The sequence below is a fragment of the Pseudoliparis swirei genome, chromosome 12 (assembly GCF_029220125.1).
Source record: "Pseudoliparis swirei isolate HS2019 ecotype Mariana Trench chromosome 12, NWPU_hadal_v1, whole genome shotgun sequence".
Classification (NCBI taxonomy): Eukaryota; Metazoa; Chordata; class Actinopteri; order Perciformes; family Liparidae; genus Pseudoliparis; species Pseudoliparis swirei.
Genome location: NC_079399.1, coordinates 10,643,386 through 10,657,249, shown reverse-complemented (window position 1 = coordinate 10,657,249; position 13,864 = coordinate 10,643,386). Strand labels below are relative to the sequence as shown.

General features: G+C 41.6%; 1 protein-coding gene across 5 annotated transcripts in view; it reads left to right on the top strand.

The window, feature by feature from the left end:
• The window catches only part of tulp4a (TUB like protein 4a), a 34,859-nt gene that overhangs the window by 5,700 nt on the left and 15,295 nt on the right, over positions 1-13,864 (top strand). For 3 of the 5 annotated variants that reach the window (XM_056428732.1, XM_056428730.1, XM_056428731.1), the window contains 3 exons: positions 8,857-8,985; positions 10,043-10,204; positions 10,687-10,867. In XM_056428732.1, coding sequence (XP_056284707.1) covers positions 8,857-8,985; positions 10,043-10,204; positions 10,687-10,867 — 472 coding nt within the window. Of the gene's footprint in view, positions 1-6,162; positions 7,531-8,856; positions 8,986-10,042; positions 10,205-10,686; positions 10,868-13,407; positions 13,739-13,864 lie in introns of those variants that run through there. The other 2 variants (XM_056428733.1, XM_056428734.1) reach the window with 2 other exon arrangements.

The following is a 13,864-nucleotide window of genomic DNA, read 5'->3' as shown; positions in this document are numbered from 1 at the left end:
CTTTGCTGAGGCAGAAAGTGACTAACTGTCGACGGCCTTAGAGACGGGATCACCCAAGGGCCCAGTTTATGTTTACCCTATAGCCATGTTGGTTCTACTCCCAGTGCAGCTTCTTTGGGTTGTTGTTCTCCGAAAATGTTTCACTATTGAGCTTCATGGGTTCTCTGCACTCTTCTAAGGCTGCTGATCATCATATCTAAGGGAATTAATTACTTACTTATGAGATGAACCCCACCATGCTGTTTCAAGCGCTGCATCATTTTTTTACTTGTGCTGTGTGAGGTTTTCATCCATTAAAAGTTGTTTCCCTGAGGAAAGGGTTAGGGTTAGGGTTAGCATACGGGATGACTTCTGTGATGCAGTGCAACTAAGTCGTCTGTTCGGACTATATGCTGACCATAATAATGGATTGCATGACAGGAATGATGCAGCATCATTTTCCCTGCTGTACGAGCAGAGGAAAGTTGGAGTAAAGTCATCACTTTTATTGGGCCGTGCTGCATTTCTGCATCAGAGTTGTCCTCCGTTTCACTGCCCTCATCGCCACCTGTTGTCCGGACACTTATTCCATGTGACTCATGTGACGCTGCCTAATTAGTTCTTCCACAGCTCTCAATCCTCTTCGCTCTCTCGTGATCTCCTCCCCCGTGCTGGTCACTATCCCACGTATGACATGTCTTCCTTAAGAGCACTTTCTCCTGCTCTCTCTTTGTCTGGCCTCTTGACAGCCGAGCAATTCAGCGCATTAAAACCGTCTCGCCAAATGTTCTTGGTGAAAATGGATTTAGTGTGCTAATCCATCCTTGGAGAGAACATGTTGCATAACACTCAGACTCGGCTGCTTCCTCAGATCCAGGTGTGCGTGAGGACACATCTACACACTTGAGTTCTCTTTGTTTTAGCGTTGTGCTATCTGAAGTTTAAAGCTACTCGTTTCAGTCTAAACAACTGTAAAGACAAACATATAAACTGTAAGCACCAGACTGCCTTTCTTATTTATGTATATTTTGTATGCAACTCTGTTGGTTTCAGAGAGGTTCAGTATATTGAGCTAACGCAAAGGGACACGTTTCTTCCCTTGTGAGTTTGATTCAGCTCAACGCGTTGCTTTGACATTTTTCACAAATTCATACAGTCCAGAAATGTATTGAAAAACATATTAAATACAACGTAGTACACTGTAGAGAAGTTATGTCTTGTGATGCTCAGCTTTTTTTAGCATGTCACTATTCTAACTCTCACTGTCCTATTAAATCACAACTAGGAAGCAGCTCTGGAAAGCATAATGAATATTTGGTATAAAGACAGCATTTAGTATCGGTTACATCTTGTGACATTAATATGAGCAACTACTTTAATATGAGCAACTACTTTGTGAGCTGTGTGCTGGGACATAGTAAAGTGCACATCATTGTCATTCTATTTATCTTTTGACATCAAATCTGATGTAGAGGTCGCACCGTATTAGCCATGAACTGGAGAGAAAAGATGCAATCAAATGTTCTGTAAACATTAAATAATAAATTACTAGATTTTCCACATTGCCAACATCCATCGTCACAGTTTGCCTGATGCTACTTTTCTCAGGCATCTGAGTGACTCTGATAACCATTGTCAATGCTATTATCAGATATTGGTGTTGATTAAGGTTTTATAACTTATCACGTCTGCTCTACTCGTAAACATTTCAGATTTAACCTCCACTGAAGGTCCCGTCCCTTCGCCCCTTTCCTTCACGCTGCAAATCACTCCGGGCTGACTTTGCCCATTCTGGCTTCCTCGCTTTTGTATCGGCACAATGCAGCGCTTCTTTAATTGAGTTTAGCGTCTGATTTAATATCGTGTCAAAGCCAGAATCGGAGGAGAAGGTCGAAGGGGCTGTACAGAGAAAGGGAAGAGTCTCTCCTTCCTGCTTGCTTGCACTGCATCTCATTTTATTGTCAGCCAGGTGGTCTTGACTAGTAATTCTTCACTCATTAGTCAAGCGTGGAACTAAGTGTTTAAAAATGAAATGTTACTGTTATTATAATTTTTTTAAAATTCTGTTTTAATGATGGATGAGTCTGTTTTGATCCATCTGTTTTTTGCAATCTACATTTCCAATGTGGGATAATGAAGGCGTAACTAAATTAAACAACGTTCTTTTTAACAGGTGTCACTGTGACATATCTTCTTGCATATTCAGCCTATAAACCCTTGCTTTACTTAAAGCAAGTGAATGTGTACTGCGTTTTTTGTTGTTCGAGCAGCATGCAGTGTCATTTAGATATGAATACATGGGAGCAAAAAATAAATAAATCAGACACCACGATCTTCAGCTCTACTTTTTAAACATTGTGGTCCTTTCCCACCAGTCCAGCCTACTCATTCGTGAGCTTCTTGCAAGAAATAAAAGCAAAACTCCTTTGTGCCAGGGATTAGTGTTGCCATGGACCCAAGTGCTCCCGACTGCACCCCTGTGACACTGCGCTGTCAGTGTCCTCTCACTTCTGCTGACTCCAATGTAACCCAAAGCTGTCCCTTGATTTGATTTAGTCTTCTTTGCTCGGGTCAGCTCCCAGTCTCCCAGTCCCAGCAAGAGGCCAGGGCTGCAGTGACGACCACAACAACACTGCAGGAGTGAAGATGCCGCCAACTTCCCAAGGAGAAGTTGTCAATGGCCCTGCACTGGCCAAAGGGCAGCATTAACGGGATCGTAAACATGTAGTCTCCTCTTCTCTTACTAGGTATCGGTTTGCCTGGCTTGAAGCATGTTGATTTAGCGGAGTGCAATTTTCAAACTTGGTGATTCCGACTTTCTTTCTTTCTTAGTGTTGTGGCCATTTGTCGTCCAAAATCAAACAACATAAATCAAACCGCCACTGATGCACCGTGGGTTTTGGCGGTTTGATTTTTGTTTGATTTCGGACGACAAATGGCCACTCCATAAAGTAAAAAACCATTGGCCACCCTGGTGCATGCTGGTCCTGTGCCTATCCGCCTCTACATACAGTCGTATGCAAAAGTTTGGGCACCCCTGATAATCTCCATTACTTTCATCTATAAATTGTTGGGCATTTGGATCAGGAACTTCTTTGTCATATATATCATACTTCATGGACACAGTGATATTTTAGCAGTGAAATAAGGTTTATTTGATAAACAGAAAATATGCCATATGCATCATAAGAGAATTAGACGGGTGCATAAATTTGGGCACCCCAACAGAAAAATCACATTCATATTTAGTAGAGCCTCCTTTTGCAAAAATAACAGCCTCTAGACGCTTCTTATAGCCTCTGATGAGTGTCTGAATTCTGGATGAAGGTATTTTGGACCATTCTTCCTTACAATACATCTCCAGTTCAGTAAGGTTTGATGGGTGCCTAGCGTGGACAGCCCGCTTCAAGTCACCCCATAGAATTTCAATTATATTCAAGTCTGGCGACTGGGATGGCCATTCCAGAACATTGTAGTTGTTCCTCTGCATAAATGCCTTAGTGGATTTGGAGCGATGTTTCGGGTCGTTGTCCTGCTGGAACACACAACTCCGCCGTAACTTCAGCTTTGTTACAGATTCTAGAACATTATTGTCAAGAATTTGCTGGTACTGAGTTGAATCCATGCGACCCTCAACTTTAACTAGATTCCCAGTACCTGCACTAGCCACACAGCCCCACAGCATGATGGACCCCCCACCAAATGTTACTGTGGGCAGCAAGTGTTTTTCTAGGAATGCTGTGTTCTTTTGCCTCCATGCGTAACGCCTCTTGTTGTGACCAAATAGCTCTAGCTTTGTCTCATCAGTCCACAGCACTTTGTTCCAAAATGAGCCTGGCTTGTTCAAATGTAGTTTTGCATAGCTCAAGCGAGCCGGTTTGTGGCGTGTGTGCAGAAAAGGCTTCTTCCGCATCACTCTCCCATACAGCTGTTCTCTGTGCAATGTGCGCTGAATGGTGGAGCAATGCACAGTGACACCATCTGCAGCAAGATGACCTTGCAGGTCTTTGGAGGTGGTCTGAGGGTTGTCCTTGACCATTCTGACCATTCTTCGCCTTTGCCTCTCCGATATTTTTCTTGGCCTGCCACTTCTGGCCTTAACAAGAACTGTGCCTGTTGCCTTCCATTTCTTAATAACATTCCTCACAGTGGAAACTGATAGCTGAAACCTCCGGGATAACTTTTTGTAGCCTTCCCCTAAACCATACTGCTGGACAATCTTTGTTTTTAGATCATTCGAGAGCTGTTTTGATGCCCCCATTTTGCCACTGTTCAGAGGAGAATCAAAGAGAAGCACAACTTGCAATTGGCTACCTTAAATACCTTTTCTAATGATTGGATGCACCTTGCTATGGAATTGAAGGCGTAACGAGTTAATCAGACTAATTATGTGTTGCAGTTAATCAGCATTTAGTAGGTACAGGTATTCAAATCAACAAAATGATAAGGGTGTCTAAACTTTTGCACAGCCTATTTTTCACATTTGATTTAATTTCACACAACTAAATACTGCTACACTAAATATCTTTGTCTGGAAAACACCCCAGCACTCAGTGTTAAATAGAAAATGAATATTACACAACTGATCTTTTTTTGGTGAAGACAGAGTAAATTATCATGCGGCCTCAGAGGGGTGCCTAAACTTTTGCATACGACTGTATAACCACAGGTGCCCAGTGTTACCCAATCAGTGAACCTACAACTAAATATATTAAACTAAATTACAACTATCCTAAGAAACAACTAACATATCAAAACATAACCTAAATAATCAATATTACTTTACAATAAAACCTAAATACAAAAGTCAAATTAAATAGCGCCAACACTAAGAACTATAAATGAAAGCAAACATAATCACTGTGAATACTCTGAGCAGCATGCATGGGAATGGTTTTATAATGTATTTGAATATATTAATGGCTTTTTCTATCATGTAAGTTGCAAAATGTGTTGCTAGTTGCGTTTTTTGAAAATACCCATATTCCGTGTGTGTGTGTGACTGAGATTATCGTTGGTTACGGTCTCTGCCGCGGTGCATGTGATGTGAACCATATTGCAGCGCATGTGTGTAAATTTAGTCTTTGCCGCTCAAGCTGTAAATTGACCGATTCTCTCCAATCAGTTGGCGAATCTCTGGGCTTGAGGCTTTTTCAGTCATGCTGCATTCTTGAAATGGCAAATTGGGTTATATTTAATTCTTTGTTACTTTTAATGGGCCTTAAAGACATGGGCGTTAATCAAGTGCTGCTGAGCGGTTCATGTGTGTGTACTTGTCTTTGACCATGCAGCACATGATGATCGATGAAGATCCAGTCCTTGTGTGTTTGTATATGAGCCTTTCTTGCCTCCTCCTCGTGATCCCTCTGGTCCCTTGCTGTCCTGTGGCTTCTCACTCTTATCCTGTCTCTCTCCATGTGACGTCTGATCCCCCAGATCGCTGCGTCACAGCGAGGTGCTCCGCTGTCCCCCTCGCGGGACGCCTGACCAGCTCACACTAATCTCCACGCCGAGCTAAATTTGCGCGCGCATACATCGATTTATTCTCACCCCCATGAGAATGCAGATAAGTGTGCACACATGCAAGACACAGCATAGAAATATTATGCTTGTGTTGTCTTGTTTATATTTTGGCCCTTCTTTTTTAGTTCATGCACAGTGTATGAATGATGTTAGAATTAACCCTCCTGTTACCTTAGGGTCAATTTGACCTGTGACAGGTGGGTGGAGGAGACTGAGAGAACTGGGTGTCCCATTGGACAACGGACCACCACCTCCACCACCTCTCACAGGGACAGAGAGACCACTTTCCTCCTTCTCCTCCGCCCCGCTGCTGCCAGGACAGAACATACAGGATTTCCTGACCGACGGGAGCTGAGGCTCGGTTCCTCCTCACTCTCACCAGATCACCCCTTCTTATCTTTTTGTTTTGTTTTTTTTATTTTTGTGTGTTGCTGCTACTGACTCGACAAATTTCCCCTTGGGGATTAATAAAGTATATATCTATCTATCTATCTATTCAATGTTTAACCCTCCTGTTACCTTTATATTTACTGACATATTTTACCCGTGGGGTCAATTTGACCCCAGCAATTAAAACCTCCAGGAAATTATTAGAATTAATATTGCTTTCCAAGTTTAAGTGTGAGGTACTTTATGTGTGTTTGTTGACTACCTAAATAGCCCTTTAAATATATAAAAAAGTTGATATTTCTTATATGTTTGACACAGTGAAAAACAGCCTGGGGTCAAATTGACCCGAAAGAACACCGACATTAAACATTGAATGGGGTCAAATTGACCCTAAGGAAACAGGAGGGTTAAGCAAACTTGAGCTCCTACCTAATCTAAAACGTCATGTATACACTGGCCGGAGCTGTTAGGTTGTATAATACCATTGCTCACCAGAAGTTGCAGACAGTGGTGTAACAACACTGATTTGTATTTCCCCAATGAGAGCATGGAAATTAGTTATCTTGGACAATACTGCTGCTGGAGCTTGTCAGCTGCGTGCCCACTGAGCACGAGGCTGTATCAGGTGACTGCTGTGGCCGAATGATGGCAGGCCGTTTCTTAATGGTCCGTGATTATAGTCTACTCAGTCAGAATGACATGGATGCAGACCTGCAGCAGGCCTTGTCTCAGTGTGTCCTCCTTCCTGCAGTGTGCCAGCTGAGACACACCTACAGATGCTACATTAGGATTTATACCACTGGGATTGGGTGTGAAAACACAGTAAATCTGACTCACAGGACACCTTATTGCTGAGGGAGCAGGGCCAGGAGCACGATGAATCCTACTGTCGCTCATTACGCTGGAGGGCTGTACATGGTGTCTTCATATAAACACGTTTGTGTGAGACGGATCACTTTAAGGTCACCTCGGATAACCCTCTCCTTTATTACATCAGACATTTAACAATACACAAGGCAGTAGCCGAATAAATGTTATTTGGCAACTAGAGTTCCCGTTGCTGTAATTGCATAGAATCATATTCTACTTGAAAATGTTCAAATATTTTGTGTTTAACACTGTAGTTATTGGAGCAACTCAAATTGGTGCACTATCTAAAGCCTGGACGAAAGCTACCTGGGATTTCTTCCACAATATACTGGTGATTATTTAACTAACTCTAACTTGGCGTCAGAGAATTTGTCTCCTATGTTCCAGACATTGGAGTCTCACAGGCAAGGCAGGTGTTGTGGCATGTGTTAATAATTTTTTTTTTAATGCTTCCACTGTTGTTCGGGAGATGACGTTTCAATATAACTCACTACTTTAACCGTAAAGTTAGGCTGATTAAAGCTGTCGTGGCAGCTTTGTGACAGGTGGGTGAGGCTGCTAGCTGCTAGCAGTCTGCTCTGCTGCCGCCTTAGCTCCACTGACATTTACCTCTTTTCCCATTTTTGGATTAAAGCTGTGAGTTAGGCTGTCGTCACTGACAAAATGGCGAAGGCCAGAGCCACCCGCTTCACATCTGCTCTTCAGAAACCTTTGGGTGACGTCTGGATGACGTCTCGGAGACTACGTCCATATTTAAACAGTCAATGGGTGCGAGACAAGAATTACGTTTTTTTTTAAAGTGCAACACTTCATTAATAACTTTAATATTAACATGATTATTTTTATTGTTAAGCTTTTCCCGGGAGGGGAAATAGTTTACATTGGTTTTCTATAACTTCCCTGAAACTTTCTCTTCTCAGACAAACTAAATAAAAACGAATGTTGTCTGGACTTTTTATTATGAATTAATAACACCTGTTCAACTGGAGCATGGACAGTTGGGACTGTTTATCACAGGGGTGGGGAGGGGGATGGTGTTGTTGGGGAAAAGGAGCAGGGCTGGTGCTGGCTTATCCAACTCTCAGCCACTGATCTGTTGGACTTGTACTCGGAGAGCGTAAGCCCCAGTAAAACCTTCCCCGTGTTGTGCGGTTGAGCGTGTAGCCCACGTGCTTCACTCGTCCTTCGAGATGGATGACGCTGACAAAGAAAGACATTATGGACAGTTTGATTTCTACTGTTCTCTCCCACATCAGAACTCTTCCTCTGCAACTCATTCCTGAGGCAAATTACCATCTCTGTCTATATCTATTGACCTCTGGGGAAAATACAGCAATATAAGTATATATAAGTATCTGTGAGTCACTGGTGTTGGAGGCTATACAGTTCATTGTATGCCCACAATACAATATAGTCTTTAGGGACATTCATGCATCAGTGAACTTTTTGTTGTATCTCTTAGCGCTCTTTAAACTAAAAGCTTTTCGATAACATGAGTTGTTGCTTGAAATATACACGACAATCAAATCCGTATCAAATGCATCCACAAAGTATTCATTCCAAAACAAGAAGGAACCCTCAAATACGAGTTTTAAGTGTGGTGTGGTTAGACAGGAGAATCAAATCTCATTGTTTTGCTATAGTCAGGATATTAGCAGCTCCTTTGCAAAATGAGGTTGACCCACTTTGCAATATATTTTGATCTGGTTCAATGCTAAATTTAGCTCATTGAAATGTGGGAACTTGTGTTTTACTTTCTTAATTTAAAGGCGTTTCAGCTGACGCCCCTATAACTGCAAGCACGAGTTCAGAGTTGGATTAAGGGCACTCTGACGAGAAACTTTGTTGTTGGTCAACTCCCGTTTCCTGTTGTAGTCTAGGGGGCAAAGCTGCGTCAAAGGAAAACCACTGATAAATTGTTTGCCTTCCATACTACACAAAACCCACTCTTGAAGTAATTAATTTGCATATCTCTGACAATACTTATCTTATTAGAGAACAGTGACGGGGTCACATACATTGGCCACCATAAGGACACAGGACCGTCTCCCTAATTGTTGTTGTCCCTTTTCTTGCCTTGTTTGTGTCTTTAAGGTGGTCTTGGTGCGATGGAATGAGCCCTTCCAGAAACTGGCTACCTGTGATACCGATGGAGGGATCTTTGTTTGGATCCAGTATGAAGGCCGCTGGTCTGTGGAGCTGGTCAATGACCGTGGAGCACAGGTAAAATACATTGCACAGAAAGGAGACATGAAGTAAATCAATTAAAAAATGCATTTTTACTTTGAACATGAATTAGTGCTGGCCAAAGTGGCATATAAATAATAGATCAATATCTTTAAGCCATGCTTTTGTGAACAATTTCTAACTTGATATTTCTCTAAAATAACTCCACTATGTTCAAGATGATGACATGGAGTGTAAACGCACTTTGAGTGGTCGGAACAGATTTACCATCGATCCAGAAAACTAATCTGAACACTGAGGCAGTGAACTGTCATTTTGTAGTCACATTGGTCTTCAGAAATGTATTTATTATGAAGTCTGACTATTTATTTACACAAATTTAAATATTTTATATTTATTTATTATTGACCGATGGAGGAGGGTTGAGTCTGTTTTATTTTAAAGTCATAGCTTTCCCGCTCTTACTATAATGTATAGTATATAGACATACAGCAAAACAATGCATGGGCCTAGTTTTACTCTCTTTTACCAAGTTGAGGTTGACCTCTTCCATTACCCTTTCTGACCTCAACACTTATGAACTCACTTTGGTGTTTCACTCTTTTGCGGTCTGCAGGCTTTCTGTCTGCTTCCCTCCAGATATAAAAACAAGACCCATACGTCCATGCTCATACGAAACACACTCGCCAAAGATTGTGCATAGAAGAAGTAAAACATCAAAGAAAATCACATAAAAATCAGTTGTCAATGTTCACAGCATGTGAAATAACTAGATGTATTGGGGCTTGTTCTCCAAGAGATGGCTCTTTTACTGTGGTGGTTTCTCATACAAGTATATTAATTTATACTGACATCAGCACAGTAATTATTTCATAATGTTTAATTAAACATTTTTGACCAGAATAATTGATGATTGAAAAGTGTTCATTAAATTGTTTGTCGATTTAACTTATTGATCAATTAAGTAATTAGTTCAGTTAATTACACAATTACTGTTTAAAGGACATCAGGGGTTTAGGTTCAGAAAAGGTAGTTTTGACTTTAAGCTGGCGTCTCATAGTTTAATTCTTAACTGATGTGTGGTGCTCTGTAGGTGAGTGACTTCACCTGGTCCCATGATGGCACCCAGGCTCTCATCTCCTACCGTGATGGATTTGTCCTGGTGGGATCAGTCAGCGGACAGAGACACTGGTCCTCCGAGATCAACCTGGAAAGCCAGATTACGTGTGGTATCTGGACCCCCGATGACCAGCAGGTAACACACACACACACACACACATACACAAACATTGTGACTTGTGCAAAGTATGCCTAGCACTATGCCAGGCTTTTGAATGTTAATAGATGTTTTAGCTTGTCATTTTCCACTCTTAGTGTGTGGACTTGTCACAGACTGGGCCTGAGGGAGATCATCCTTGAGTGACAGTGTCTTGAATGTTTTGTGAGGCGATGGTTTGTTTTCATGCTGTTAAGTTGTCACCTCAGGTTGGACATCATCAAACTTTCAGTCTCTGCCTTTGTTCATCGCCTTCATCCCATTCCCGACTATTTCTCCCAGTATTCTTCCTAGTCTTATGCATTTCTTCTTTCTCCATTTACTCTATCTGTCATCTGTGTCTATTTCTACATGTGCCTTCCTTTTCTTCCTTTTTAAAATTCTGTCTGTCTTCTGTCTAAGTTAAATGTCTGTTGTTTTTCATTCTTCGTCTCCCTAATAACCCTTTCTATTCTCTCTAGGTGTTGTTTGGTACTGCAGATGGACAGGTGATCGTGATGGACTGCCACGGGCGCATGCTGGCCCACATTCTGCTGCATGAGTCGGACGGCATCGTCAGCATGTCCTGGAACTATCCCAGTTTCCTGGTGGAGGACAGCAGTGAGAGCGACACGGACTCTGACGACTACTCCCCTCCGCAAGGTAAGCTGCGTGGGGTTTGATATGAATAGATGGCTCGTTGTGGCTTCTTCAGGCACACACAAAAAGAATGCCACTGAAACACGTCCAGAATAGACATGATGTAAGTGTATAATCTGATGAAGGATTTGAAAAACGGGTTCAGCTGATAAGGAGTTGTGAGTGTCAGGACTTTAGGCCAGGCCGAGAGTAGTTCTGCTGTTTCGTACGTATTCTCTCGATGCAGAAGAAAGCAGATGTGGAACCATCTGTTAGCTTCTAACTCCTCCCCCATTTTACCTTCATCTTTTACTGCTCCATGAATTTCGTCCTCGCGCTCTTAGTCCTTTAGGAAGGGGAGAGCTTTTCAAAGTTGCGGGCACCAGGTGGTGAAATGGGATAATCTAGAAGGTCTGCACTATATTGTCCATAGTAGCCCAAATACTTGTTAACTCGTGTTGGTTAATTTAATAAAGGCTGTGATCAAGGAGCTTGTCAATATGGGTACAAGCAGTGAAACCTCTAATTTCAACCTCCAATTAAGACAAATAAGTCCTCAAATGTAAATTACTGGTTAAATGAGAGGTTAAACCCATGTTGCACAGAGTATACTGTTGAACCAATGCGTAAAATGTATGAATTGATGCTTATATTTTGAATGATGAGTCATGAGACGGATGAGTCATTTGTGATGCTGATAATAATAATAATACAGGCGATGAGACATTTAATGAAGCTTCAGAAATGGGAAGGTGACTATTCAGCGATTTTTCCACCTCTCTGCCAGTGGTGAAGACAGGGAGAGAGAGACTCATAAAAACAAGGGAGTGTGACCAAATGGCGGGTGGGTGGGGGACATTTAAAGGTGGAGAGCAAGAGGTGGTGGAGGAGGAGGAGGAGGAGGATTAAGCTGACATTGCCACTCGACCGCCTGTTTGCTCTTAATGCCGCAGTAGCTGTTGTCATACAAGGAGGTAGTACCAACCCAATGTGCATTACACATATCCTGCACCGTGTATGGTCAGTGTATATCATACCTGCAAACTTGTCACCTTTCGGTGAAATTCACTGTTTTATTTATTACTATTATAGATAAATATACCAGTCTCGTATTTATGGTATCATATTGATTTTATTTAATTCTGGTATTGGGTATCATGATATTTATGGCAGGTATCGTATAGAAGTTATAATGTTAGTATTGTGACAACCAGGTAGAGACAGAACAGACTCGAGGAAAAGTCCTTGAGGACTGTTCAGGCCCAAAAAAAGGAATTTGGTTCATGAATGACATTAACCATATTATATATAATGACAATGTATATTTGTTATTACTATTATTAGGGATGCACCGATCTGATCGGCGCCGATCCATATCGGCCGATATTCCCATTATCGGTTTTGATCGGCGTTCTCAAAACGGCCGATCAGATGATGTAACATCTGCGAGAACTATCAGACGTTTCAATCGCCGCGCACCGCAACGGAGACGATGCGCCCGGCGAGGGCCGCAGAGTGAGAGGTCCAGAGGGGATCCTCACCACCGAGCGCGCCCCGTCCCGAGTTGAATCTCTGGGTCGACTCAGCCGACTCTCACATGTCTGAGCCCCTATAGACTGATGCTCACGGTAAACACATTCCATCGGGAGCGCGCGAGGGTTTTGATAAAGTTAGCAGAAGGATTTAAGTGACAACATCCGGTTTTGCAAAGTTAGCGGAAAGAACCACGTGAAACAACATCCGTTTATCAAAATAAGATGTCGACAAATCATACACTAAGATATAAAAGTAAACAATGAACTGATTTTGTATCTTTATAGATCGTTTCTGAGATTTAGCTTAAATTATGCTAACATTAAAACATTTTTACTGTACCAAGGAAGAGTTTATAAAAATAAGTCAGACTTTTGTATGTTAAAAAAAGTCCTGTAAATAGATTTCCCCAAGAGTTCCAGGAGATGAATAATGCAGATGTGTTCCATACATATCTGAAATCTCCATCACTGGCAATCAATCAATTTTAATGTATCAATTAGGACATTTTTCAAAGTAAAAGTCCTAAATGTTTAAAGAAATCGGTAATTTCTTTAATGTTTGAGTTGCTTTATATATGTATTTCCTCATAGTCCTAGGCAATAATGCTACACAATAAATAGAATGCTTCAATCGACACGGTGATCGGTATTATCGAATCGGCAGATACTGATTTCAGTGATCGATTATCGGTGATCGGCAGATACTGATTTCGGTGATCGGCACCAAAAACCTGATCGGTGCATCTCTAACTATTATTATAGGGCTTAGTCAGAGCGGAGGACCTTTTGATCTTAAGTTGTTTATTATCATTATTTAGATTTGTGGTCAGAACAATAAAATGACCGTAGTTGTAGTTCTAAAAGCTTTGAGGCTTCATCAAACAACGGGGATGTGGGATGTGGTGACAACAACAAAAAAGTCCCGTTGTCACATTTTTCACCCCTCATGAGTTTGCAGGTATGATATATATATATATCTCTAATACAAATCTGATTTCACAAGCAAAATATGACTTGCACAAAGTTTGATCTCCTGTTCTTTGAAGCATTAAAAAAAGTATGTGATATTGCTGCTGTGACACATGACAGAAATCCACCAAGTGCAACAAATGTTAAAAACATGTTTTCCATGAAGACACGTAAGAGTTCTGTTGAGAGGTGGCCTCCTCATCATTCTCTGTCATAGCAGGAGCAGCTGTCACAGGGTAAAGGTGTGCTTTACGGGACTCTTCATGTACGACACACTTCCAGTATACTCCAGTGGACAATCACAGCCGATACAGAGGAAGCCTGGAAAAGCATCATTTTCAATGAAAATGCAATAAGCATCTCTTTGACATGTGGAACAACAACACAAGCGGTTTGTACAGTTGTGTAAATCTGTGCCTTCTGTATTTTCAGTGGCGCTGCCTTTAACTCTTAATCCCCCAGGACTGCCCTATAATAATTCCACCTGCAATGTCAAGGACGAAGCTCTTGTATTTGT